General features: G+C 36.0%; 1 protein-coding gene across 4 annotated transcripts in view; it reads right to left on the bottom strand.

The window, feature by feature from the left end:
- Dym (dymeclin) overlaps positions 1 to 27,055 on the bottom strand; it is a 320,347-nt gene that overhangs the window by 99,047 nt on the left and 194,245 nt on the right. For all 4 annotated transcript variants that reach the window (XM_070029178.1, XM_070029181.1, XM_070029180.1 and 1 more), the window contains one exon: positions 8,551 to 8,653. In XM_070029178.1, coding sequence (XP_069885279.1) covers positions 8,551 to 8,653 — 103 coding nt within the window. The remainder of the gene's footprint in view (positions 1 to 8,550; positions 8,654 to 27,055) is intronic.

Raw genomic sequence — 27,055 nt, 5'->3', positions numbered from 1 at the left:
AGGATTGTAGTGCATCATGTGCCCTGGTAAAAAAAGATTCTACCTCAACATAAAGGGTATAAAAAAGGGATGGGGGTGTGGCTCAGCAGTAAAGTATGTGTATGCCTTGAGTTCAAGCCTTAGGATTGACTTCCTGCCCCTCAAATTGGTGTAATTCAAATAAGATGTGTATTTTAGACAACAGTTCTTCACTGCTTAATTTTGATGAATATTACATGCTCATGAAAGTTATTAACAAGAGGGGAAACTGAATAAAGTATAATAGAAATTCTTTTAAAGAATTGTTAGTCAAACTATCAGAAACAAACAAAGGAACGGGGAGGGAGAGAAGAAGGAAGGCAAAGTGATATGTATACTTGACAAAAATGTCAAGATCTATGCCTATAAAGAAGAATGCAGAATAAAAAGGATGTGTGTGATCCTTCCCTTCAGTCTGACTTCCCAGAGTATCTATTATTTAATAATTTCTCATGCATTGTTCCAGGAAATTTTAATGCAGATATTCAAACATGAACATATGTGCAACCTAAGATACTATAAAGTGTGTTTAACTGACTTATATAATATGGATACCTTGCATATGAATTTACATGAATTGAATTCATTTTAAAAAACAGATGAATACCACATTGGATAAATTTATACTTTAATCAGTCCCTTATTGATGACTATTTTGCTTGTTTCCATTTTGTGTTTCTAAATAAGGCTGAGAAATAGACACTCCTTGGTATAATTGCTTATCCATCTAAGGGAATAGCTAAAGAAAGTATTGTTTTCAAAAAGGTATTTTTTCCTTTCTTTTCTTTTCTTCCAGTCCTGGGGCTAGAACTCTGGGCTTGGGCACTGTCCTTCAGCTCTTCAGTTCAAGGTAAGCACTCTACCACTTGAGCCACAGTGCCACTTCCGGCTTTCTGGTGGTTAATTGACGATAAGAGTCTCACAGACTTTCCTCCCCAGGCTGGCTTTGAACTGTGATATTCAGATCTCAGCCTCCTGAGTAGCTAGGATTATAGGCATGAACCACCAGCACCCAGCTACTTCCAGCTTTTTCTGTTTATGTGGTACTAAAGAATCGAACCCAGGGCTTTATGCATGCTAGATAAACACTCTACCACTAAGTCACATTCCCAGCCCAAAGAAAGTATTCAAATTATAAAATCCCCACCCTCTTTTTCCCAGTACTAGGTCTTGAACTCAGAGTCTTGTAGTCTTGCTTAGCTTTTTCACTATGGTTGGTATTCTACTACTTGAGCCATGACTACAGCCCAGCGTTTTTGCTGGTTCACTGGATATAAAGTCTCTGGAATTTTTCTTCCAGGACTAGATTCAGAGCTCAATCCTACATCTAGCTAGTATTACAGGTATGAGTCCCAGGTATATACTGCCAGCACTCAGCTCAAAGTATAAAATTTCTTTTTCTACATTCACCTTTATGCATAACCTAGCTAAGCAGATGTCTAGCTAGAACTACATCTGGCAAGATCTTTTATTTCCCACTCTTCCAAGCACTACATTTTGAAAAATGGCTTTGTTGAAATATAATTCACACACTACATAATTATTTAATCAATTTAAAGTGTACAATTCAATGGTTTTTAGCACAATCACCATAATTTCATGTTAAGGCATTTTCATAATCCTACCCCCACATGAAACTTATTCAGTCACAGTCACAGCCCATTCTGCCTCACACCTCCAACCCTTAGGCCTCTACTGTCCACCTATATGATATCCACCTATTCTGGACATTTCATGTTAATTGAATCATACAATATGACATCAATATTTTCGAGGTTTTTTTTTCAAGTCAAAGAACAGACCAGTATTACATTTTTTATTGTTGAATAGTGATACATTTTATTTATCCACTTATTAGCTCAAAGATCATGGGTTATTTTTATTTTTGACTTATGAAAAATGTTTCTATGAACACTCACATTCAATTCATTTACATTAAAATCTAGGAATAGAATTGCTGGGTCATATGGTAATTCTATATTTAATCTTTTGAGGAAATGTAAATTGTTTCCAAAGTGGCTGAACCATTTTACATTCCCAAAAGCAGTACATAATTTTAATTTCTCCACATCCTTGCCAACACTTATTAGCTGCTGTTTTGATTCTAGCTATAAAGTGGTATCTCATTGTGACTTTGATTTGCATTTCCCTAATGACTAATGATGTTCACCATTTTTTGATATGCTTATAGGCTATTTATAGCATCTTTTTTACCAGTAGAAAAATGCAACAAAAGCTTTATCACTTATTTGCATCAGAGAGCTCAGCTGATCATCCATGAGATGATTCAGGCATCCAGAAACTCCATCCTCTGGGTCCTTGGGATCTCTTGCTACTTCTACTATATATAATATGATAATAAGGGAAGAGAGGTGTGGAAACTGGCACTGTGGTGACATCACTTCGTCCTATGATTTCTCAACTACTGCTCGTCTTACAGCCCCCTCTTCACACAAGGGAATTGGAAAATGCATGGGTAAGCATTCAGTCAGATTCACCCAAAGCTTAGAGGTGCTGGCTAGCCTGGGCTGGCTTCTAACCCTGAATCCTCAGACCTCACCCTTCTAAGTAGCTAGGAATTCAGGAGTGAGCCTCCAGCCCCCAGAATATTTTCCCATTTTTAAATTGGGTTGTCTATATTTTTATTATTGAGTGATAGAGTTATAAGATTTACATATTCTAGGTACTAGTACCTTATCAGATATATGACATGCAAATATCTTCTCCCATTCTGTGGATTATCTTTTCATTTTCTTATGTCCTTTGAAACAAAAGTTTTCTTTTTTTTTTTTTTTTTTTGCCAGTCCTGAGGCTTGAATTCAGGGCCTGGGTGCTGTCCCTGAACTCTTTTGCTCAAGGCTAGCACTCTACCACTTGAGCCACAGTACCATTCCTGGTTTATTCTGTTTATGTGGTACTGAGAAAATGAACTCAGGGCAGCCTGAGTTACACTGTGAGACCCTGTTTCCAAAATAAGTAAGCAAGCACACATGTAATCAAACAAACAAACAGAAAATATTACCTGGCTCTAATTTCAACTCCTATCAAAGAAGAGTGACACAATACCACCTCTACTTTCCAAACATTGTCTTATAGAAATTTAAGTTATATTCTAATTAATGCCACCATCATTAGAACAGTGTACATGAAACCAATAACCACAAGGACATGTTTCAAATAATCTAAAAGGAACTGTTCTAATAATGCCATAATTTCATTTTTTGAGTATGCCAATATCTGTAAGGTAATTGTTCCCATATTTCATGATTGTTCTCTACCCTAACCCAGTCATGAGTTAAAAAGTAAACACTGCTGGCTGGGCACTGTTGGCTTATGTCTGTAATCCTTGCTACTCAGGAGGCTGAGATCTAAGAGTCATGGTTTGAAGCCAGCCCAGCAAGAAAGTCTGTGAGACTCTTATTTCCGGTTAATCACAATAAAACCAGAAGTGAGCCACAGGGCTCCAGTGGTAGATCACTAGATCAGGAACAGTGCTTAGGCCCAGAGTTCAAGCCCTAGGACCAGCAAAACAACAACAACTACAACAAAAGTACATATTAACAAGAAGCCCTGAAAAGAGTATAAAACAAATAAGAGGAACAAATGGGAAAAAAAAATCTGGTGTTATAAGTTTAAATTTGCTCATTGTATGGAAACATTTCTGAAGAAACTAAATGTCTAAAAGCAGATATAGTAGTTATAAACAAGACATAAAGGATTATCAGTAAGAGCCATCAATTCAAAAGATGAGACAAGGGCTGGGAAGGTGGCTCAGTGGTAGAGTGCTTGCCTTGCATGCATGAAGCCCTGGGTTCGATTCCTTAGCACCACATAAGCAAAAAAATAAAAATAAAAAAATAAAATACACACACACACACACACAAAAAGATGAGACAAATGATGTATTCAAAGGTTAGTGGTATGTTAGTGTTTCATACAGAATGACAAATTTCATATAGAATGACAAATTTTTATTATTTAGTAAGTTAGGATCAAATCATATCAAGAAGTTGAATAATCTGTTCTATTTATATTGAACTAAAAGGAAGAAATGCTACAGCTACCTTCAATATGAAAAAAATCAATTTGACATACAAATTATGTAGTAAGTAAAGAGGAAATTTAATAAGTTATCAGAAAAATCACCCATTTCCACTGTATGTAAGAAACAAATCTTTGACTAGAAAATGGTCAAACAGTCCTAATTGCATATTACACAGGTATGACTGAGTCTAAGCCTTTGTTCTACGTAGGACACTTCCAAAGAGTGCTTACGTGCTGAGCTGGGCTTCATCCTTATCAATTAAATGGTTAATATATAGTCTAATCTTTTAGACTAGAATATGAAAATCTCTGTATCTTTCAAGTGCACTCAGTTCTACTGGCAGAACAATAGTTACAGAATACAAGACAGCATGTATTTGTGTATGTAATAGATTGAATATTCCAATGGCACTCAAATACTTTGGTCTCAATATACCTTTATACTCTTAAAAAAATCAGTGATACTTTCCAAAAGCTGTTTTCATGTGGATTACATGCATTGTATTTAGTATATTAGAAATTAAAACTAAGAAAAACTCATAACACAATCCATGTTCATATTTTAGTAGCTGTCAGTGCCTTAACTATTACTTATTATGTGGCCTCTGAACAAACCCATGCCCAATTATGACAGAAAAAGTAAAAAAGGCTGAAAAGCCTTGGACTCTATACTTATACAGGCTGGGAGCACTGCACTTGTTGTCCCTGAGCGCACACTACCATTTGAGCCTACAGCTCCATTTCTGGCTTGGAAACTAATTGGAGATAAGAGTCTCACAGACTTTGCTGCCAAGGCTGGCTTTGAACTGCAATTCTTAGATCTCAGCCTCTTGAGTAGCTAGGATTAAAGGCATGAGCCACCAGTACATGGCTAAACATTTTCTTAATAAATTTAGAAATCTCTAGGTAGTCCTAGAGTACTCGGTACTATAATAGTGAGAAGAAAAACATATCCTTTGAAGCCTTTATTCATACTCTTTGCTGTATGGTTTATTCAATCTTGATATTGAAAATGTACACCTGGGAACCTACTGCTACCTTAAGACCTTTTCCTTGTCCATCTTTTATAAACAAGTGGTCTAGGTCACAGAATTTTATGTGGTTGTTGGCAGATAAAAATTCTGAAGAATAAAATAAGGAGGAGCAAGAATTTTCCTGGTAAGTGACTAATTGAAAAGGGAATGTTGAGAATGTTTTAAAAAATGTCAATCACTCAAACACGGTGCTTTGAGCAATAAAGCAAGAAGTTAGCATGAACAGAAAGACACATTGCAGTGCTTATTTTAAAGGTTCTCGTTTTCTGTAACTACCTTTCAGATCTGAGGTAGAAGGAGTGAGTCAGTTATCGTCACTGCTATCGAATTGGTGCAAACCATTCTTCTGCAGTTAACTTTGAGGAAAGGCAGCAAGACTATTTAAAAAATGTTGTGATTTGAAAAGTCTCATACACAAATGTCAAAGTAAAGATTGTCAGTGACAGATTCTAAACAGAACTTTGCCAGTGTGCTAGGAAGCAGATGCTTTAAGAAATTCATTTTTACTCTGTAGAAATTTCACAAAGAAATCAGTGACTCTAGAAACTGTAAAGTTCTATCCTATCATTGGTTGGCAAATATGATTCAATATGATTTATTTCCTCTGAAATATCAATCTTATGGATTTCTAACTAAAGGGAAGTGCATCAAAGTCAACTTAAGGGCTGCTACATGAATTCAACGCATTTTAAAGAATAATAGACAATCTAGGCATCTACCCTGAACAACAGGAACCAATATACAAGGACACGTGCACCTCCATGTTTATTGCAGCACTGTTCACAATAGCTAGGATATGGAAACAACCTAGATGCCCCACCACAGATGAATGGATCCAAAAATTGTGGTATCTATACACAATGGAATATTATGCAGCCATTAGAAATGACAAAATAATGGCATTTGCAGGGAAATGGATGGAGCTAGAAGGAATCATGTTGAGCGAGGTAAGCCAAGAACGAAGAGACAAACAGTACATGGTCTCCCTGATAAGTGGATGATAAATCCAAAATGTTAGGTGTTATGACAAAACTAACAGGACTTAAGAAACAAAGAACTCCCACTCATCTGGTTGAACCACTACCAAATATCCCCATGCTGCTGATCACATATATGGTATATAACATATGAGCACCGTTATATATTACAGACTGTGATAGACAATTTGCTCCAGGAAAGTTAGAATGAACTTGTGACTTTAAATGAGCATCATTATTCCACAATACTGTGAATTTCCGGAAATTAAGTAATCACTTAATCACAATCAAAAAAAAAAAAAAAAAGAACCTTGGGGAAGGGAGGGAGGGAGGGGATGGTAGGGGGAAAACAATGGAGGGGGTAACAATGTTCAAGAGGAAGTGTACTCATTACCCCACTCATGTAACTGTAACCCTCTGTATAGTATCTTTACAATAAAAAAATTTTTAAAAAAAGAATAATAGACAAGACTAATGCATAAATCAAGTATGTAAAAATAATAAAACATACACAGATGATTTAGTTTTTGTTTTTGTTTTTTTTTTTGGTCAGTCACAGGCTTGAACTCTGGGCCTGGGCACTGTCCCTAAGCTGTTTAGCTCAAAGCCAGCACTCTACCACTTGAGCCACAGTGCCACTTCCAGTTTTCTGGTGGTTAACTGGGGATAAGAGTCTTGTGGACTTTCCTGCCTGGGCTGGTTTGAACTGCGATCCTCAGATCTCAGCCTTCTGAGTAGCTAGGATTACAGGTGTGACCCACCAGTGCCCAGCTCAATTCTTTTTTTTTGGTACATTTTTTATTTTTTTTTTACAGTTCCAGCTCAATTCTTATAAACATAATTCTGTAGTACCATCCTGGCCTTGTCTGAGGAACTATCAGAAAAAGGTATTTTTCTTATCATAAATCAAGGCAAGTAGAAAAGTAAGTTACCTGTTCAACTAATTTAAAAAATATTTGGAATATTCACCTTAGCAAGAATATCTTATGTGATACTTTTTGGAGGTCTAAACTAAATGTCTTAATGGGATGATAGGTAAAATTATGTGTGGAGATGTGTACATGGACACACACACACACACACAATAAATGAAACAGAGGAAAAATAGCATCAGTCAGGTTGTGGTTGCACATAGCTATCTTTGTTTATCAGTGACTGATATCCGGTCTCAGTGCTGTTCCCACAGTCCCATATCAGTACTACCATTTAGAAATAAAACAAACCACAGGAAACACACAAAACAGCTCTTTAGCTGTCTGGTATGCACCGCCACTTCAAACTCAGAATTTAACAATTCTCTAATAAAGTTTTTAAATATCAACCCGCCAAGTCGTCTGGCAATTTAAGGAGGTCCTTGTTAGAACTGAATGAACTTTTATGGTTTATAACCTGATAATTCTTAGCTTCTCCATCTAAGCAATGTTCTAAAAGTTAAGAACGTCAAGATAGTGGCACTTCCCTAAAGGGACTCATAATGTCTTCTCCCTATCACAGTGCACCTGTGTGCTACTCTACTACATTCTGTGGGCTTCTACAAGGCAAGGTGGTGATAAGCTCTTCATCTTTAAAGTGGATAGAACAAAGGTGACATGTTACTTCTCTTAGGAAAAGACCACTGGATTCTCCTTCCCAGGAACTAAGAGTTGGGACTTGGAAGACTGGATCATTTTGCTAAAGCCATTAAATTAACAAGGATGTTACAGGTTGGTGGAAGAATGGGAAGTGTCAAAGTTGCTATCTCATGTCCATGTGAGCAAACAAGAGAAATGAGGCCAGTAGAAATCAGCAGAAGGAGGGCTGGGAAGGTGGCTCAGTGGTAGAGCACTTGCCTTGCATGCCTGAGGCCCTGGGTTCGATTCCCCAGCACCACATAAGCAAAAAGAAAAAAGCCGGAAGTGGCACTATGGCTCAAGTGGTAGAGGGCTAGCCTTGAGCTGAAGAGCTGAGGGACAGCGCCCAGGCCCAGAGTTCAGGCCCCACAACAGGACCCCCCCCCCCAAAAAAAAAAAGAAATCAGCAGAAGGATAAAGCATAAGCAAAATAGACAGAGATCAGAAATGACACAACTCTTAGTAACAGCATATGCCTAAAACCAATGGCTTTTAAATTTCAAGTTCTAAAAAAAAACAAAGAAAAATGAAGAAATTCAGGTGTACTCTCCTAGCCCATGAAAACCAGACAGAAACCTTTGTATATACTTTCTATAACCCTCCTTTCATTTTTGTGTTTAACATAGAGTGGGTTTCTAGATTTGATATTAGGATCTGTAATTATTAACCATCATTGGCATGGGGTTGATTATCTCCAACCATCTGACAATAATAAAATGATTTTTCCTTTCATTTGAGACCTCATTCCTTTATTTGAATATGAGCAGTATCTAAGGGCATAAATTTTCAGAAGAGAGAGAAATTGCTATTTATAAATTTTACAATGAAAGAAAACCTTTTTATAGATAAGATAAGGTAAATACTTACATAATCTGGTAGAGGAGCATCATTTGAACTTAAAGAACCTCTCAAGGACTGGGTGGCTTGTTCCAGAACTTTGTTGTGTTTTTTAGATAGCAAAGAAAACAAACTGCAAAAAAGAGAAATATAATTATATTAAGAGAACTAAGTGCTTCTTTTTCTAGGTATAATACAAGAATTAGGGCTCCACTGTATCTAATGAATAAAGAATTTCTCTTGGGGTTAAAAATAAAGGCAATCCTGATTTCATGTACTTTCCATATAAATTTGAGGTAGGACCCACAGTCTTTAAAATTGTTTAAATATCTATTTATTTTTGTATTGATATTGGGTTGAATTGAGGGCCTTGCAGTCTCACTTGGCTGTATTGTTCAATAGTGGTACCATAACATTTGAACCACACCTCCACTTATGGCATTTTGCTAGCTAATTGGGGATAAGAGTTCTAACAAACTTTTCTGTCTGGACTGGCTTTGAACCTTGATCCTCAGCCTCCTGTGTAGCTAGAATTGTAGGAATAAAACATCAACATTCAACCCACAGTATTTTTGTTGTTGTTGGTGGTGGTGGTCCCTGAACTCAGTGCCTGGATGCTGTCCCTGAGCCACTTGAGCCACAGCACCAATTCTGGCTTTTTTTGGGGGGGTAGTTTATTAGAGATTAGAGTCTCACAAATTTTCCTTTTGGGGCTAGCTTTGAACTGCAACCCTCAGATCTCAGTGTCTTAAGTAGCTAGGATTGTAAGCATGAGATACTGGTGCCCAGTTATTTATATATTATAAATAGCACTACAGTGAACACTGTTGAACATAATTTTTAGCATAACCAAGTGAAATTATTAATAAATTTCTCGAAGTACTAGGATTAAGTAAAAGAGTAACTCAATTGCATTCAGGACATGTATTTTAAAATATGCAAAGTATTTTGCAGGAGACACAAAGGAAACTAATACTGGGACTACGTATAAGGCATGTTCACATTGAAATGCATAAAGAAGAAAGCAAAATCATTCTAATTACAGTACAGTTTCAGGATAAATGAAAATTGAGGCTAAATGATGTTTGGCGATCAATTGTAGCATAGAAACAGAAGGACTAGGAGACATAAACTGGATGCCACTAAAAAGGGACAATAAAAGTGTGTAAAAAAAGAGATCTTGTTGTTAGTAAGAAGAAAAGAGGCAAGGGAAAGTAGAGAGAAACAAAGTTGTGAAACTTAAGTTTACACACAAGTAAAACGTTGGGCTGCTTTCTTTGTAAGTTCACCAAACTTGAGTTCATTCTCATCCTTCCCTTCTCTCCTCCTCTATTTTATACCTCCACGGAGCAATAGAATCTATGGTAACTTTCACCATTAGTAAGAAAATTACTGAGCAAGCTCTAGAAACCAGAGCAAAATCCACTTGACCTTGTTTTTTTTTTTTTTTAAACTACTTTGTTTACTTTAAAAAAGAGTTCTTGCAATCTGTTTTCTTTGTTAGTAAGAGACCAAACAAGGAAGTGAGCCTGAATTCAAATATATAGTATTTCAGTTGAACCTGATGGAAAATTTCAAAAATTAAGTGGAACAAAATGTTGAAACATTACAACAGGTCCTAGCTATCTTTAAGTCTGTAGCAACAGATAATTCCAGGCCACTTCCAACTCTCCATCATAAATGAGAAGCAGAATTTACACTTATTCCAAGTTGTTATTCTCATACAATTTAATAGACTTTTGCCTCAGATGTATAGCAAGTGCTTTCAGAGTTTGTGGGCTTTTTTCAGCATTCTAATTTTGCCTTTCATTTGGCATTTTAAGGAGAAATGACCTAAGTTTATATAAGACATGACTTGCAAATTGCTGAATGAGAAAATGAACTCATGCCTGAAGCTCTGTATTCAAAGTACCCACTCTGGCTTGGTGCTGTAAGACTAAGCAATAAAGACACGTGGTGTTTATATGTAAAGCCTAAGTCTGCTGATAAGAATAAGGGAAGGTGATCACCAACAGTACTTACTATTCACTCAGCTGAGATATATCTACCAGAATAATTTTTAAAATCAGGGAAAGGTTTCTCTCTGAGGACAAGAATGTTCGTTGCAAATGGATTACCAATGAAAAAACTGAAAACAATCAAAACCATGGAATATTCAGGCCATGAAATACCACACAGCAATTCAAAATGATCTAAAAGCTACATGTACTAGATGGATAAATTTCAAAAATAATGTTGAGTAAAAAAATCGATTCTTACAGAATATGAACATGGTGCTAATATTTATATAATGCTGTTATCTTATGAATAAAACAGCTGAACTACGTGTGGTGACACATAATCCCAGCTATTTTTGAGGCAGAGGCAGGTGGATCAGTCCAGGAAAAGTTGGGTAAGACCTATTTTGGGAACAAAATACAAAAAGTGCTGGGGTGGCTCAAGTGGTGGAGTGCTTGTCTAGTATGTGTAAGGCCCTGTGTTCAATCCTTAACACCACAAAGGATAAGTAATGATATGAAATATATGAATTCATAACCCTACATTTAAGACAGTCACTGTTCTCTGAGGAAGTAGGGAAGAGAGCCGAATCAGGGAGGAAGAAATAAGGGATCTCTGTCTCACTCTTTCCCCCTTCTTACCATAAAATGTTCTTTTGGTAACAGTGGATCAAAACACAGGAGACTGCTATATTATTCTATTTAATAGAGGGGATTGCTATACTACTCTACATTAGAAATGTCTGAAAATTACACATATCTTAAAAATATGATACAAACTACATGCTATTCTGAAGAAAACAAAGTTCCTAGCAGGATGGCAGTGGCTTCATGTCTATAATCCTAGCTACTCAGAAGGCTGAGATCTGGAGGATTGCATTTCAAGGCCAGCCAAGATAGAAAACTTCTTGAGATTCCATCTCCAAAAAAGCCAGCAAAACCAGGGCTTGGGAGCATGGCTCAAATGGTACAGTGCTAGCCTAGCAAGTGCAATGCTCTGAGTTCAAACCCCAGCATCATACAAAAAGAAAAAGAGAAAGAGTAAGTCTCTACCAAGAGGCAGCATTTTACAAGAGAAATAGCATGTAAATAGAACATGTGTGGTCAGTACAAACTGGGACATGCTGAGAAGATCACAAGCTGGTGCAAATGACTGCAGTTGAGGGTGCACAGATGGCAGCAGGAGATGAGACCAGAATGTAGACAGTTTGAAGACAGACTGCAAAGGGCCGCTCATGGCACATCAAAAGCCCTGGGCTTTATTCTATTCAGAGTTGAGAAGCTAATGGAAAACGATGAGAGGGACATGGTTGCTTGCCCCCAAGGAGCACAAATCTGACAGGATAAGAAAAAACAATGTCTGCAATGCTGAAATCAGAATTCTGGTGTTTGAAGCGAGTACTGTGGAGGGACAGAGGAAGGGTTCATACATTCCACAAAGGAAATCTGGCTTGACTGTGACCTTGAAGGTTAGGGGGTTGCTAATTAGAAAAGTAAAGCGGGGTGGAGGTGTGGGGGTGGGGGTGTGTGTGAGGAGAGTGATTTAGAAAGGTGAAAGTCTATACAAAGTCTACAGAAAGACTTCATGGAATAGAGAAAGTTCAGGAGGGAAAGAGATGAAGCTGGCAAGACAGGTAGGGGCCAGATTAAAGAAGGCCTTACAGACCAAGCTCAGGTTGACATTTCATCTTGCTAAGTCACTGTTAGCCTATGGAAAAGGCGATGCAACAGCAAGTCAAAGCAGCAGTCATTGTTTTGGTTTCTGGAATGCCTTTGCTTTCTGGAAGGATCTACCTCACTAGGCTGGAGTGAACAAGGGAATGCCCTGGGGGTGTAGGTGAGGGTTGCCAACCATAGAAATTGGCCAAGCAAAAGTGAAATGAACCCCAAGATAGGGACACAAGAGGTTTTATCTTTGTTGCTGTTGTTTTTAATGTACTTATAAAGTACTAAGTGATTTTTTTTGTTTCTTTTGTATGTTATTCTTCCATGGTATACCTCCCTGCTTTCATGAATTTGATTCCAGTGCCCTGTATCTTGTATATACATTTTTCTAATTTGGGGAGGGGAAGGGAAAAAACAAAATGCTGAAATAAGATACAGGTTGACCCATTCTAACAATGAGATGTACAAGACACTATGTTAAAAACGAACTTTACAACTTGGGGGGGGGGAGTTAGAGAGGTAGGGGATTGTAGGGGAGTAACAAAGGAGGGGGTAACAATGCTCGATAGGAAATGTACTCATTACCTTACTCATGTAGACTGTAACCCCTCTATATAGTATCTTTACAATAAAAAATATATATTAAAAAAAAGAAATTGGCCAAGCAAATCAGTCAATGGGAAAGTTAACTAGGACAGAGAAGAGAGCAGAATTGGAGGCAGGGAAAAGAGTTTACTTGCAGTGAGAGGCAGCACCACTCATAGGCAGCGAACTGCTTGGAGACATGGCTCTGATAGGAGGCGAGATAGTTCACAGAATACTTATGTTTTCCATAGACCTTGGACCTCAACCATTCTATGACAGCAAGATAAGAATGGAAAATAGACTAAATTGCTGTGCTTGGTACACAGGAGAGAAATAGGAGGCAGGAGTTGGTAGGAAGGATGCATGCCTGTTCTTACACCTCTTGCCTGTGCTCTGTCCTATTTCATGGTGCCACAGTGTCCCTGCCATGGAATCCCAAGGTTGAGAACCAAAGTTTGAAAACCACTGACTGACCTAAACATATAGATGTAGTTATATTTACTTTAGGAAGATTCCTCTCCAATGGAGGTAAGGCTAATAGGAACCAATAAGAAAACAGATATGCTGGGCTGGGAATGTGGCTTAGTGGTAGAGTGCTTGTCTAGCATTCATGAAGCCCTGGGTTCTATTTCTCAGTACCACATAAACAGAAAAGCTGGAAGTGGCACCGTGGTTCAAGTGGTAGTGTGCTAGCCTTGAGCAAAAGGTCAGGGACAGTGCTCAGGCCCTGAGTTCAAGGCCCCAGACTGGCAAAAAGGAAAAAGAAAAAAAAAGAAAATACAGATGAAACAGAAACCTTTAGAAAAGAAAACATCTGCATTCTGCAAAGTAAAAGAAGAGTCAGCCCTGAATCAAAGCAAGTAAGAGTCATTTGGAATGCAAAAGAGAAAGTACAAATCAAAGATAATTAGGGTTTCTAACTCAGGACAGGTAGTAGCCAATAGAGCATAGAGGAATTGAAAGGTGGGAAGGATTATTGGTGAGACAGAACAATTAAGAATAGCAGCAGTAGTAGCCCTGGTATGTGGTATTCACTGAGTATCAGGTACTATCTATCACATATTATCTCTTCTTTTGAGGAGATGATGGCATTGAAGCAGAGGGAGGATAAGTAATTTGCCAGGTACATAGCTACTAAGTGGTGAAAGTCCGTTAAATTCAGGAATGCAGGTTTCAGGATCAGTATGTTAAACAATTGTGCCAAGGAAGCTAGAGCTACTAGGAAGGGCAATGGAGATGGCTAAAAACAACCAGATGGAAGTGGAGAACATTAATACTGCTCAGAAGAGAATTGGAGAGAAGTTTTTGAGCTAATCTACCATCAGTTACAATCATAAGGTGAAAGTATTTTGCTATTATGCAATGTAAGTAAGACATATAAGGACAGAAATCTGCCATACCAAAGGATGAAAAGAAAAATAGTAGTCAGTAAAGGTCACTTAGAGAAAGACCAGAAGTAGGAGAACTAGAAAAGACAGATATTCTGAAAGAGCCTAATTTCACAAAAGGAATAATCCTAACTACTAAAAGTTGTGAAATGGACTGGGTGTGGTAGCAAGTTAGGATCTCCAATACAATGCTGAATGAATGTGAGAGCTGATATCCTTACTATTTTCTTAATCTTAGGGGAAAAGCATCTAGACTTTACCACTAAGTATAATTTTAGCCCTAAGTATTACATAGATTTCCTTTATCAGGTTGAAATTTCCCTCTATTCCTTATGACCTCAAAAATTTTTTTTCAAAAAATTATAAATATGTACTGAATTTTGTGAAATGATTTTTCTGATCCTTTTGAGATGATTATACCATTTTTTGAGTGGACTGTACTGATTAAAAATGGAATATCAAATCAAACTTACAGAAACGTAAATAATGTAAAGTTATCTTTCTCTTCTTTGCTGGTTGTCCGGCTTGAACTCAGAGCCTGGGCACAGTCCCTGGGCTTCTTTATACTCAAAGCTAGCACTCTACCACTTGAGCCATACCTCCACTTCTGATTTTCTGGTAGTTAATTGGAGATAAGAGTCTCACAGACTTTCCTGTCCGGGCTGGCTTTGAACCATGATTCTCAGATCTCAGCCTCCTGAGTAGGTAGGAATACAAGCTGTGTAAAATATGTGTCTAATTTCCTCATCTGTTAACTAAATTAATAGGTAATTATTTAATGAAGAAATTATTACTTTATTAATCCATCATATTATACATGAGGAAACTAAGCCATAAGCAGAGAAATTATATCTTGGTTTCTGGACTCATAACCATCTTATTATCTCTTACCTAGAGATTTATTTTGTTATTATGGTGTCCATTGTTTTTCTGTCCTGCATGATTCGCTCTCTCCTATTTTTAGGAACTGAAATTACTCTCCTGAAAAAAGCAAAGCTTATAATATTGGCTGAGTTAATTATAATTCCTTATTCCCAGGTCACAAAGACTAGCCAATGTATACATATTTCAAGTTAAGTCAGTTGGAAACTTTCCCAAAGATAGTTCTATTAGGAGTGGTGAGAAAAAATGTTTTTTTCTTTTGGGTTAGAAGCTGTACAGATATAACGCTAGAGGTGGCTACAGTCATGGTTCAGCTTCTTAGAGAAATGAATAACATGAGAATGAATCTAAGCTTGGAGAGTAGGGAGAGTAATGTCAAGAGAGAAGAGGAAAGGGGAAAGAGAGAAAGGAAGGGGAGAGAAGGGGAAAGAAGAAAAAGGGGGAAGAGTTTTGAAAGACATAGAGAAGAGACAGAGAGGGGCAGTCAGAGAGTGAGAATGCAAGCACACATTTTTTTCCCCCTCTTATGAGCTACTCTCCACTATACACCTCATATATATTAGTGTCTGGTATGGTTTACTTCTTCAGTGTGAGAGTTTTGTCCACTAACACCCCAGTTAAAATAGTAGCCCAACTCTAGCATGCCCCTTTCATCCTTATACTATTTAGTCTTTCTCACTACAACTCTTTACCTTCTCAAATGCTATGCATTTTTCTCATATACTTCTAAGCAAACTATATAGCCTAAAGACAAAATTCAGCCCATACTTGTTTTTATAAATGAAGTTTGTTGAGACACATTACTGTCCATTTATTCACGTTTAAAAACAAAAGTACTCAGATAATGAATGACAGGAAGTCTTCAAAGAGCAAGCCCAGTTGATGCACCTTGAAAAGAAGCTATCAGTCAACAAAGCTCAACCCAAGTGCATAGAACTTCTCTACTCTGTTCAGTAGTGCCTCACTTTTAAACATAAAAACCTGCAAAGGGTAACTAGAGAGATAAATGAACAAAAGAGAAAAAAAGGAACCTGGATAAAACAGAAATGATGATGGGAGGATAAGAAAACTTCCAAGAGCTGGACAATTAATAATGAAGAAAAGTAAACGTATTGCAGCTATGAAAAAAGGAGACTATATAAAAGGACTATCAGGAGAAAAGAGAGAATTCTTGGGAAATGAAAATAAGGTATCAGAAACAGCCCATTTAATAAAAGGACTGGAATCACAAGAAAGTGGAGCAAAAAAAAAAAAAAAAAAAAAAGATAAACACATGGAAGAACAGTAGAAAGATGATGAAGAACTGGATGAAAGTCTATTGGATCTCTCTGTTTAAGAACAGAGAAATTCTCAAAACTGAAAACCATAAATTTATGTAATAAAAGACTAAAAACCCAGAAAAGAAGTAAAAACAAAAACGCTATGTCATAGCACATAATAGAATTTCAAACCACTAAAAACAAGTGAAGGTCCAAAAAACAGAGAAAATGTGGAAGAACCTGTCAAGAACAAAATACGGAGTTAATATAAACTCATCATATTAATGAATTTCATCTCAACAACTACAAAAACAATGATTAATACCTTCCAAACGCAGAGTAAAAATGACTGAATATAAAATAAACACTTCTAATTTTTAACTCTAGAAAAAATAAAGATAAATTTATCTAGACTTCTAGATAAATTGTTTGGAAGAGTAAATAGAACCATGTAACATTATATGAATCATCTATGAACAGTATCTGTTATAACCAAGTAAACACTAACTACTGACTTCCTTAAAATGATTAGATAACTCCACTGGGAGAACAGGGAAGGTGGGCCTTTGAGTGTGTAGGCATGTAGATGTGTGTAACTAGAGGGCAGATGAAGATCATGGCTACTCTGGCTGCTCATATAGAAAGAATGCTTCTCTTCAACACTTTTCTGCTTTGTGTCTTGAAAAAAGAAGAAGAAAAAAAAAACTCCCTCTATTCCAAGAAAGTAAAGCAGAAGAATGACTGCCAAGGAAAAGTTTCAGTTGTCCTTGTCAAAGACAATCAGATCCATCAGACGTTGGATAATGAAGAACCCAAAGGAGAAAAGAAGGTACTGGATGGCTCTAACAATGGGATTAAACACCTTTAAATAAAAAAAAAATCAAGTCTATAAAGCTACAATAAATTTACTTTGTAAATTTTTGATAGCCTAGGCAAAATGTCCATATTATAACATTTCATGGAATACTGACAAACTCATCATCTCAATAAATACTCTAACATGAAAGAAAAACATACATATAAAATCTAGTTACAATATTCAGTTTTTGTTAATTCTACAACTGCTTAAGCAAAAGCTACATGTAGAATAAAAATGATTAGTTATATAAATTGGCAAAGTACACAACTAAAAATGTTTATTTTTAGAAAAAAGGCTGAAACTCAGGAATTGAATTTACTTCCAGTTAAAGGTAACTAAAACCCAAATAAGGAATATAGAAGGAAAGCTGAAAGATGACTAACAACTTTAAAAATAATGCTTTATAATTACTATAATCATTACTTATAACATATGTTGAGAATAGTAAGTAAAATAGATGAACTGTCAATATGCATTATCTGGTAACTGTATTATAAAATATGTGGGTGAAATAGAGAATCTGTCATTAACAATTACAATAATTACTATTATCTTTTACAAAGGCATTCATGCAAATTTATTTCATTAATTTTTAATTTTAAAGTATTTCAGTAAGAAAAATACCTAATAAGCAGAAATAATATGAAAAAAATTTTTTTATTGTGAAAATACTGTACAGAGGGGTTATAATTATATGGGCAAGATAATGAGTACGTTTTTTATCAAGCATTGTTGCCTCCTCCTTTGTTTTCCCTTCCCATCTCCCACCCTCCTCCCACCTACCCACCCCCCCAAGATTTCTTTTTTTTTGTTGGTCATGGGATTTGAACTCAGGGCCTGGGCACTGTCCCTGAGCTTTTTTGCTCAAAGCTAGTGCTCTAATCACTTTGAGCCACAGCTCCACTTCTGGTTTTCTGGTGGCTAACTGAAGATAAGAGTCTCACAGACTATGTTGCCTGGGCTGGCTTTGAACTGTGATCCTCAGATCTCAGCCTCCTGATTAGCTAGGATTATAGGTGTGAGCCACCAGCTCCTGGCTGCAAAAGGTTTTTTTAAAAGTAGACTTTTTTTCCTGTCTAATTTTAACCAAAATTGTTCATAAATGTTACTTAGCAAGAATAATCAAATTAAACATTGGTAATTTGATTTAACTCAAATGATGGGCTTTATTGCTATCTTTTATCTTATTTATTGTACTTGTTTATAGCAAATATATTTTAAAATGTATATTGTATAGAGACTAATCTACAATGAGAAACCTTATGTAATTTTTTTTTGGTTGTTGTTGTTGTTGTTGTTGGCCATGGGCCTTGAACTCTGGGCCTGGGAGCTGTCCCTCAGCCCTTCAGCTCAAGGTGAGAGCCCTACCACTTGAGCCACAGCACCACTTCTGGTTTCTCACAGACTTTCCTGTCTGGGCTGGCTTTGAACCACGATCCTCAGATCTCAGCCTCCTGAATAGCTAGGATTATAGGCCTGAACCACCAACGCCCTGCAACCTTATGTATTTTGGATTGCAGTTGTTAGAATAGTATTCTCCCTTCTCTGTCAGCAAAATATATTCCATGAAGAACAGAAATAAATTGTGACTTGAAAGAATTTAGGCTGCCTTTTTCTGTCACATTTTCTTAGGACCTTGAGAAAACCACACATGTAGCAGAGAGAACACTGATCCAAATTTTTAAAAATAACTTAGTACAATGTCATTAATTTATGGCAATAATTGAAACTGAAATAATATTTAATGAGGAAATTCATTTGGAAAGAGGAATTATCTCATAGAGAGCAGAAGGGGAGCCAGGGTGACAGTTTAGAAGTTATTATTATCAGGGGTCATAAGGCACTTCCTAAGTGTAAAGAAATTTCCTCTCAGGGGAAACCTACCAAATAAAGCATGTTTACTATGTATCTGATTTTACAAATATAGTCATAGGAAACATGATAGTGGTAGCTATGAAGAAAATACTATACAATACCCATACCCATATCATATATACATCTGGTAAGAAAGGTATTTTGTTGACATTAGAATATTAATTTGGAGATCTCAACTAGAAATTTGAAATTTCTTTTGTTTAAGGTTTTAATCTTATTATATCAAATATAATTTGTCTTTGAGAGGGCTATAAGAACAGAGAATCTTTTTTTTTTTTGGGTCCGGCTGTGGGGCCTGAACTCTGGGCCTGGCTGCTGTCCCTCAGCTCTTCAGCTCAAAGCTAGCGCTCTACCACTTGAGCCACAGTGCCACTTCCGGCTTTTTTTTTTCTTTTTGCTTATGTGGTGCTGAGGAATCAAGTCCAGGGCCTCAGGCATGCAGGCAAGCGCTCTACCACTGAGCCACCTTCACAGCTCAAGAACAGAGAATCTTAATTGGAATTATAGGTCTTTATTGGCAAATTCACTTTTTAAATTTATGCTAGGCTCATTACTATTTAAAATTCTCAGATCTGTAAAAACTCCATTATTTCAACTTTGATTCCTTGTACACCTAATTACTAATTTATAGTTGGTCCACACACCTTTATGTTTTTTTTTTACTCATATGTTTACCCACTTCTGTGAACACAAATTTAAGGGCACAGATGTCTCTTCTTCCATTCTTCCCTCAACTCTTCTGCAATGCTTCTTGTATATGTCAATAGTTCCAGTGTTTTGTTATCCCAGCTCATTTCCCTTTTTAAAAAAGACCTAACTACATTAGTGTATAAAATAGCCTTTGAGTTAACATTTAGAAATACTTTTCAGAAAAACCACAAAACCAAATATATTTACAGTAACTTCATAGGAAACCCACTTCTACCATGACTCATCCCTGGAACACAGGAGCAGCCTCTTTCCTACCTCCTACGACATCAACCAAACCTCAGAGGAAGATTTCCATGCATGAAATGGTTATTCAGGCCCAAAGGAAAACTATATATTTAATTCTTAGGTCTCAACTCAAAGTCTTACTGATTTGATTTCTCAGCAAACAGTAAATAGCATCTTCAGGTAAGCATCCTAAATAAAAACAACAGAGAGGAGAAAACTAGTATGAAAATATATGTAGACACTAAATATTTAAAGAATTTCAAAGCACTACCTTTTGGTGGCACTGGTTTTTTGTTTTTGTTTTTGTTTTTGATTTAAGATCTTGCAGTTACCAGGCAAGTACCCCATCATTTGAGCTGTACCTCCAGCAGTGAATCATACTTTTGTTGTCTAGAAAATATATATAACATTACAACTAACAAGAATGCTAGGAAAATGAGGAATAACTTAAAATGGGATTTAAAGCTTTGTGGTGTCCACGGACAAGGTTACTACAATATCAACAGAATACTTGTAGTATTGTAAGATGGCAATGATTTCATCAAAGTATACTTAACAACACAGAAAACAGTGACCCTCATGAAAACCACTGATTAAAATATAACTCTCTATTGCAACTACCAATAATTATAAAGATAAGAATTATATCCATAGTTGTAAAAATGTCACCATTTCAATACAAAATTAAAGCTCAAAATGGAAAGCTTTTTATGCAACTACTTAAAAAATTATAGCTCAAATCGTATGGAATAAATCAAACAGGAAATAATCTCATTTGAAGAACTGTGGTTACTGTTTGAGTTTATAACCCCCCCCCCCAGCCAATATTGCTAAAATTGAGACAAAAATTTATGCTTTGTGCTCCCTCTACTGGCTCTATACTATAGCTTATTCTGTTCTTGAGAGAATTGTACCAAGTATTCTTTCCATTTGGAACATACTGAAAGAAACTGGTTTGTTATAATGGGGAACATAAAGAAGGAAAGTAGTCTCCTGGTTTGAGTGTTGAGGAAAATCAAGAGAAGTGATATAACCATGGTCACAGAGTAAAGGAACTACACCCAGAATATAGTATATCTTATATTCCATAATGATTTCAATATTTTCATGCAAAAGTATATTAGTAACTTTGTTCTGCTACAGGTTATCTATATTCTGAAGCTTAATACCTTTGTGTAACATGAGGATTCTTCACCATATTCTAATTCTGACTAGTAAGGGGATATGACTAATATTCAATACAGATGTATTAGGCTCAAAGTATCTATGTTTCTAAATTTTCTTGGACAGTGTCCAACTCCAGAAAGCCTTGGTAAAGTTCCCTAACACTCTGAGTACCTTAATATTTTAATGTGCTTCCACCATTTGCTTTAAAAAAAATTACATCTTAGCCTGGCACCAGTAGCTCACACCTATAATACTAGCTACTCTAAGGCTGAGGCTGAGTATTAGGCACACACATACATACACACACACACACACACACACACACACACACACACACACACACACTAGCTACTCTAAGGCTGAGTACTAGGCACACACACACACACACACACAAGTAGCTCACACCTATAATACTAGCTACTCTAAGGCTGAGGCTGAGTACTAGGCAGGCACACACACACACACACACACACACACATACAAGCTACTCTAAGGCTGAGTACTAGGCACACACACACACAGGCACACACAGGCACACACAGGCACACACACACAGGCACACACACACAGGCACACACACACAGGCACACACACAAAGGCACACACACGCGCGCGCGCACACACACACACACACACACACACACACAAGTCTCAATTTTGGGACTGGAATATTGGGTCACCCTACAATATATCTTCATGTCAGTAAAAACTATCAGTAAAAACTAATGTCTTATGTTGTTGCTGATGAGGAAGAGGCAAAGGAGGATGATGATAGGTACTATCTATTCAGTGTTTGTTACATGAAAGTACAGGCTAGAACTTCAAAGAAAACATGATCAAGAATAAAAGAGATTCTCTATTTTACAAGGAATGCAGCCGAGAGAAAGTAACTCATCCGAGGTCTGTTAGACATAACTTCCTCCTACTTCCTCTGTACCTTTGTTATTCTGTTCATTCTTTATCAGCAAATACTAACAGTAAAGATACTTTCATAAACTACCAGTACCACTTCCTTACCTCATGCAAACATGAAAGCCTCAGGCAAAACATACTTTATTATAACCAGTAATTAAATTTTTTAGACTTTATAGCAAAGTGAATATCAGCACTTTATTTTTAGAATAAGAAAAATAGAAATAAAATATTTATAAGTATTTAATATAAAGGATATGTAATTCCCACTTGTTTTGTGTAGTAAATTTACTGATTTGCCAAGTAGTCTGCTTTTTAAAAAATTGGTAACTTTGTTGTAGTCTGATAACAATGCTATTTAGATAGACACAAACAGTATGGGATTAAAGAATCTAATTTGTTCAGACTGAAAGTAAATATTTATTCAGCTAAAATACACAAGTCTATCTTTGTGAGAAAAAGACATTTGTTTCTAAATGAAAGATATAAATTGTTATCTAAATCATGGACAATTTTTATTCAAAATGAAGCTTCAACTCTGTGTTGCTTTTGAAATAAAAAAAACTATATACAGACGTGTTTCTCTTTGTTATCTGATAGTGGGTTAATTGTTAACTTTCATGAAAAGGAATCAGGTTAAAGTACTGAAACAGGAAAATAGTATTTAAATGAATACCCTTCTCAATTACTTACAGGCAAACCATTCAGACAGTATAGACAACATATGTCAACATTATAGGAATAAGTAGGTAGACCATTAAAAATGGCTTTAAGAGAAATGGACAGATTAACTTTGTACTATGTATATAATGCAATAAACTTGGTATCTTGGGCTCCATAACTAGCATTGTATATAATTATTTTTAACTTAACTGAAAGATAACCACATTTTTGACATTATATACAAAACAAGTAAGTAATTCAAAGATTTGCTATTCTTCTTACTAGCCCTATGAACTTGGGATACTTCACTTTTTTGAGGTTAGTTTCCTTACATGTAGTGAGGATGACAGTGATAGCTACTGAATAAGAATCACTGTGATGATGAAATAGAGAATTACTGTAAAAATCCTTAATAGAGAGCCAATGAGAAAAGTCAGTTCAAACTGATTACTGGAATAGGAAATGTATCCTATGGATCACCAGCTTTTTCTAACCTGTATGTTAACAACAAAAACTAACTTTTAAGAAACACAGTGCAAATTAAATACAACACCTCTCTGGGCTGAATCCAAACCACATAGTGTTGGTATATATTTTCTGTTTTGAAAAATCTCTAGAAATATTATATGTCATGAAACTGAGAAAACCATCTGGGGTTACAGAAATGTTGGGGTTACACGGATGTTTTAAAAGAAAGAGTTTAGCTCTTTGTCAAGAAAAGTCAAGGGTAGAGGCTAAGATGATTTTATGAAAGAAACTTAAGCATATTTTTCTATAATAAGATAGTTTGAGACAGTCTGGTACTATATTTACAGGTTAATAAAAGTCTTTGATTTTTATATACATGTATTTCAATTTAATTGATTCCCCCAGTTCTATAAGTGACAGAATGGTTTATAATAGAACATAGAATCTCTAAAATAGAACGTTTATATTTAGGACACAGAATTTCTCCATTTATGATCTGGGCTAACGATTTATCAATTTTATTGATCTTTGTAAAGAATGAACACATGGTTTTGTTGATTTTCTCTACTATCATTTTGTTTTCCACACCATTGATTTGCTCTTTTTATTATTTCCTTTCTTCTCCATATTTTACGCTTAATTTGCTCATCTTTCCCTAATTTCTAACATAAAAGCTAAGGTCTTTGAGACTTTCTTTTCCTTTCCAGTACAGGCATTTGGGGATATAAATTTCCTTCAAAATATTTTGTTAGTGGTATGCACAAATTTTGATATTATTTTCATTTACCTTAAAATTACTTTTTGTCCCATAGTATTATGGTTTGAGTATGAAAAATGCCCTTCAGGGGTTAATGTGTCAAACACTTGATCTGTAGCTGGTAGCACTATTTTTGTAGAGTCTGGAAACCTTTGGAGATGGGCTCTAGCTGGAGAAAGTAGGTAGTTGAGGGTTTGGAGGAAGCATGCATTTGAAGGTTATAAGTAGTTCCTGGTTCCTGTGTCGCTCTATGGTTCTTGTCTGCCAGAAGTGTACAGTCTCCTTATCTACATGTTCCTACTGCCATGGATCCAGAATCAATGTAGACAATTGCCAACTTAGATTAGTGTACTCAGCAAAGTTATCTTTCATAACTGAAGGAGAAATAAAAATCTTCTGAGATAAACAAAAGCTAAAGAAATTCATGGCTACTAAATTGCAAAAGATACTTAAAAGAATCCTATCTATAAAAGAAAAATTAAAACAGTAAAATACAGGAAAGAAAAAACTCTATATTAGGTTAGCAAAGGAGAAATAGAAAAGAAGCAATTATTATAAAAACAAGAAACTGAGAGTAAATACATTATACCTTTTAATAGTAATGTTGAATGTTAATAGCCTTAACTGTCTTATCAAAAGACATAGATACAACCACTTGTTGCCTGATTGTTTTGTTTTCCTCTCTTGTTCTTCAGTGGGCTTTTTTGCATTGTGGTTGGTGTGTGTGTGTGTGCTTTATTCAATTCTCTTTATTTTACTTCTTCCTTTTCTCCCCTAACACAACCTTAACTAGATATTTTTCTACTTGCCTCACCCCCATTTTCTCATGGGTTTATCCTATTAAAGTCAGTTCTTATGCCTCCTTTCCCTATATAATCAAATGTCTAGTATTATTCATTAGTGTTATCACCACTGTCTTCTTTCTATTATCACCTTAGTTAACAAAAGTCCTCCTAGAACATGAAGATATATCTTTGTATAGTGGTTATTAATCTTCATTAGGGACTGCCACATATATAAAGTTGCAATTTATCAAATGGAAATGCTAAGATAGCCAAACTTTCTCATCCTGAGAAGAGTTCCACATACAATGCTTTAAGCACTGAAAATGAATATTTAAGAAGAGATCAATGCTGGGCACTGGTGGCTCATGCCCGTAATCCTAGTTACTAGGAAAGCTGAGGTCTGAGGAGTCCAGTTTGAAGCCAACTCAGACAGGAAAGTCCATGAGACTCCTATCTCCAATTAACTACCAAAAAAGCCAGAAGTGGGCTGTAGCTCAAGTGATAGAGCACAAACTTTGAGACAAAGAATCTCTGAGCCAGAGCCTAGGATCTGAGTTCATACCCCAGGATCAATACTCTTTCTGTCTCCTTTCCTCCTCATCCCCATCACAGCCTCACACACAGACAACTACAATAAAACGACAATAAGAATGGGCAATGAGATTAAGGTGATACATATACAGCTAGACAAATTCAAAGAAGAAACAACTACAGAATTCAAACAGATGAATGAAATAAGGAATACCATGTAGGATATGACAGAGGAATTCAATAAAGATGTAGAAATCTTGAAAAATACTGAAATTGATCCTGGAAATGGAGAGGTCAACCATTCAAATAAAAAATTCGACCAAAAGCCTAGCTAATAGAAGAACAAAGCAAGTTGAAAACAGGTTACCCAGTGTTGAAGATAATGCAGAAGAATTCAATTATCATCTCTGACTACATTAAAAGATCAAACCTACAACTCAGCATAGAAAGAGGACATAAAAAATAAAAGCATTGAAACCTATGCAATGAAGCTATTCAGTAAAAATCTTATTCAATAAAACTATTTAGAACACTTCCCTAACCCCAAGCAAGAAAAGGTTGAGGAGGCTTACAGAAACATCAAACAGGCAAGATCCAAGAAGATACAATCCGAGACAAATTATAGTTAAAACAGTAAATATAAAGATTAATAAAAGAACCTTAAAGGCTGCAAAGAAGACAATAAATTACATAAAAGGCAGGATCATTAGAATAACAGAAGATTTTTTTTCAACACAAACTATAAAGGCAAAGACGGCATTGAGGAGCATAATGCAAGCCCTAACAGGTAGTAACTGCCAACCTAGATGATGTATCTAGTGAATCTATTCTTCATAACAAAGGATAAAACCTTCCATCATAAATAAAATCTATAGGAATTCATGATTACTAAACCGGACTGTGAAAGATATTTAAGGGAATCCTACTTATAAAAGAAGAAAAAAAAACCCAAAAATACAGCAAAGAATAAATTCTACTAGATGAGCAGATTGCCAAAAGAGGAATAGGAAAGAAGCAACTATCATAAAATTAAGAAAATATAAAAAAAGCCATATTTTTGATAACAATGTTAAAAAATCCTAAATATTTCATCAAGATTACAGAATAGCAATGTGGGTTAAGAAGAAAGACATAATCATTTGCTTCCTGTAAGAAACACATCTCACTGACAAAGACACATATAGGTTTAAGGTGAAAGAATGGAAAAAGATCACACAAGCAAATGGATCCTAAATGTTCACAGGAATAGCAAAAACTGTATTTGATAAAATTCAAACTAAAATCAAATGAGACAAAGGTCATTTAATATTAATAAAGGGAATGATTCATCAAGAGGAAATTATAGTTGCTGACACACACACACAAACACACACACACACACACACACACACACACACACACACACACACACACACACACACACACACACACACACACACACACACACACACAAACTAGGAGCCAATCCAGATTCATTAAATACTTTGAGAATTACAAGCATTGATTGACCCCCCCCCCCCCAGCACAATACTGGTGAAAGACTTCAATACTCCATTCTCACCAATAGATGAGTTATCTATTAAAAAACAACCAAAAAAAAAAAAAAGACCCTCAGAATGAAATGATACCAACATGATTTAACAGGCATCTACAGAGTATTTCATTCAGCAGCTGTACAAAACATTCTTCTTAAAATTCAAAACAGGTATTATTTATAGGACATAAAGTAAATCTTAGCAAATACAAGAAAATTAGCTCCATCTATTCTCCCAGACCCTGATCTTAAAAACAAAAGATACTACAGAA

The sequence above is a fragment of the Dipodomys merriami genome, unplaced genomic scaffold, assembly GCF_024711535.1.
Source record: "Dipodomys merriami isolate MVZ:Mamm:240054 unplaced genomic scaffold, mDipMer1.0.p SCAF_2, whole genome shotgun sequence".
NCBI lineage: Eukaryota > Metazoa > Chordata > Mammalia > Rodentia > Heteromyidae > Dipodomys > Dipodomys merriami.
The sequence above is the reverse complement of the archived record's forward strand: the minus strand, read 5'-3'. Positions and strand labels throughout refer to the sequence as shown.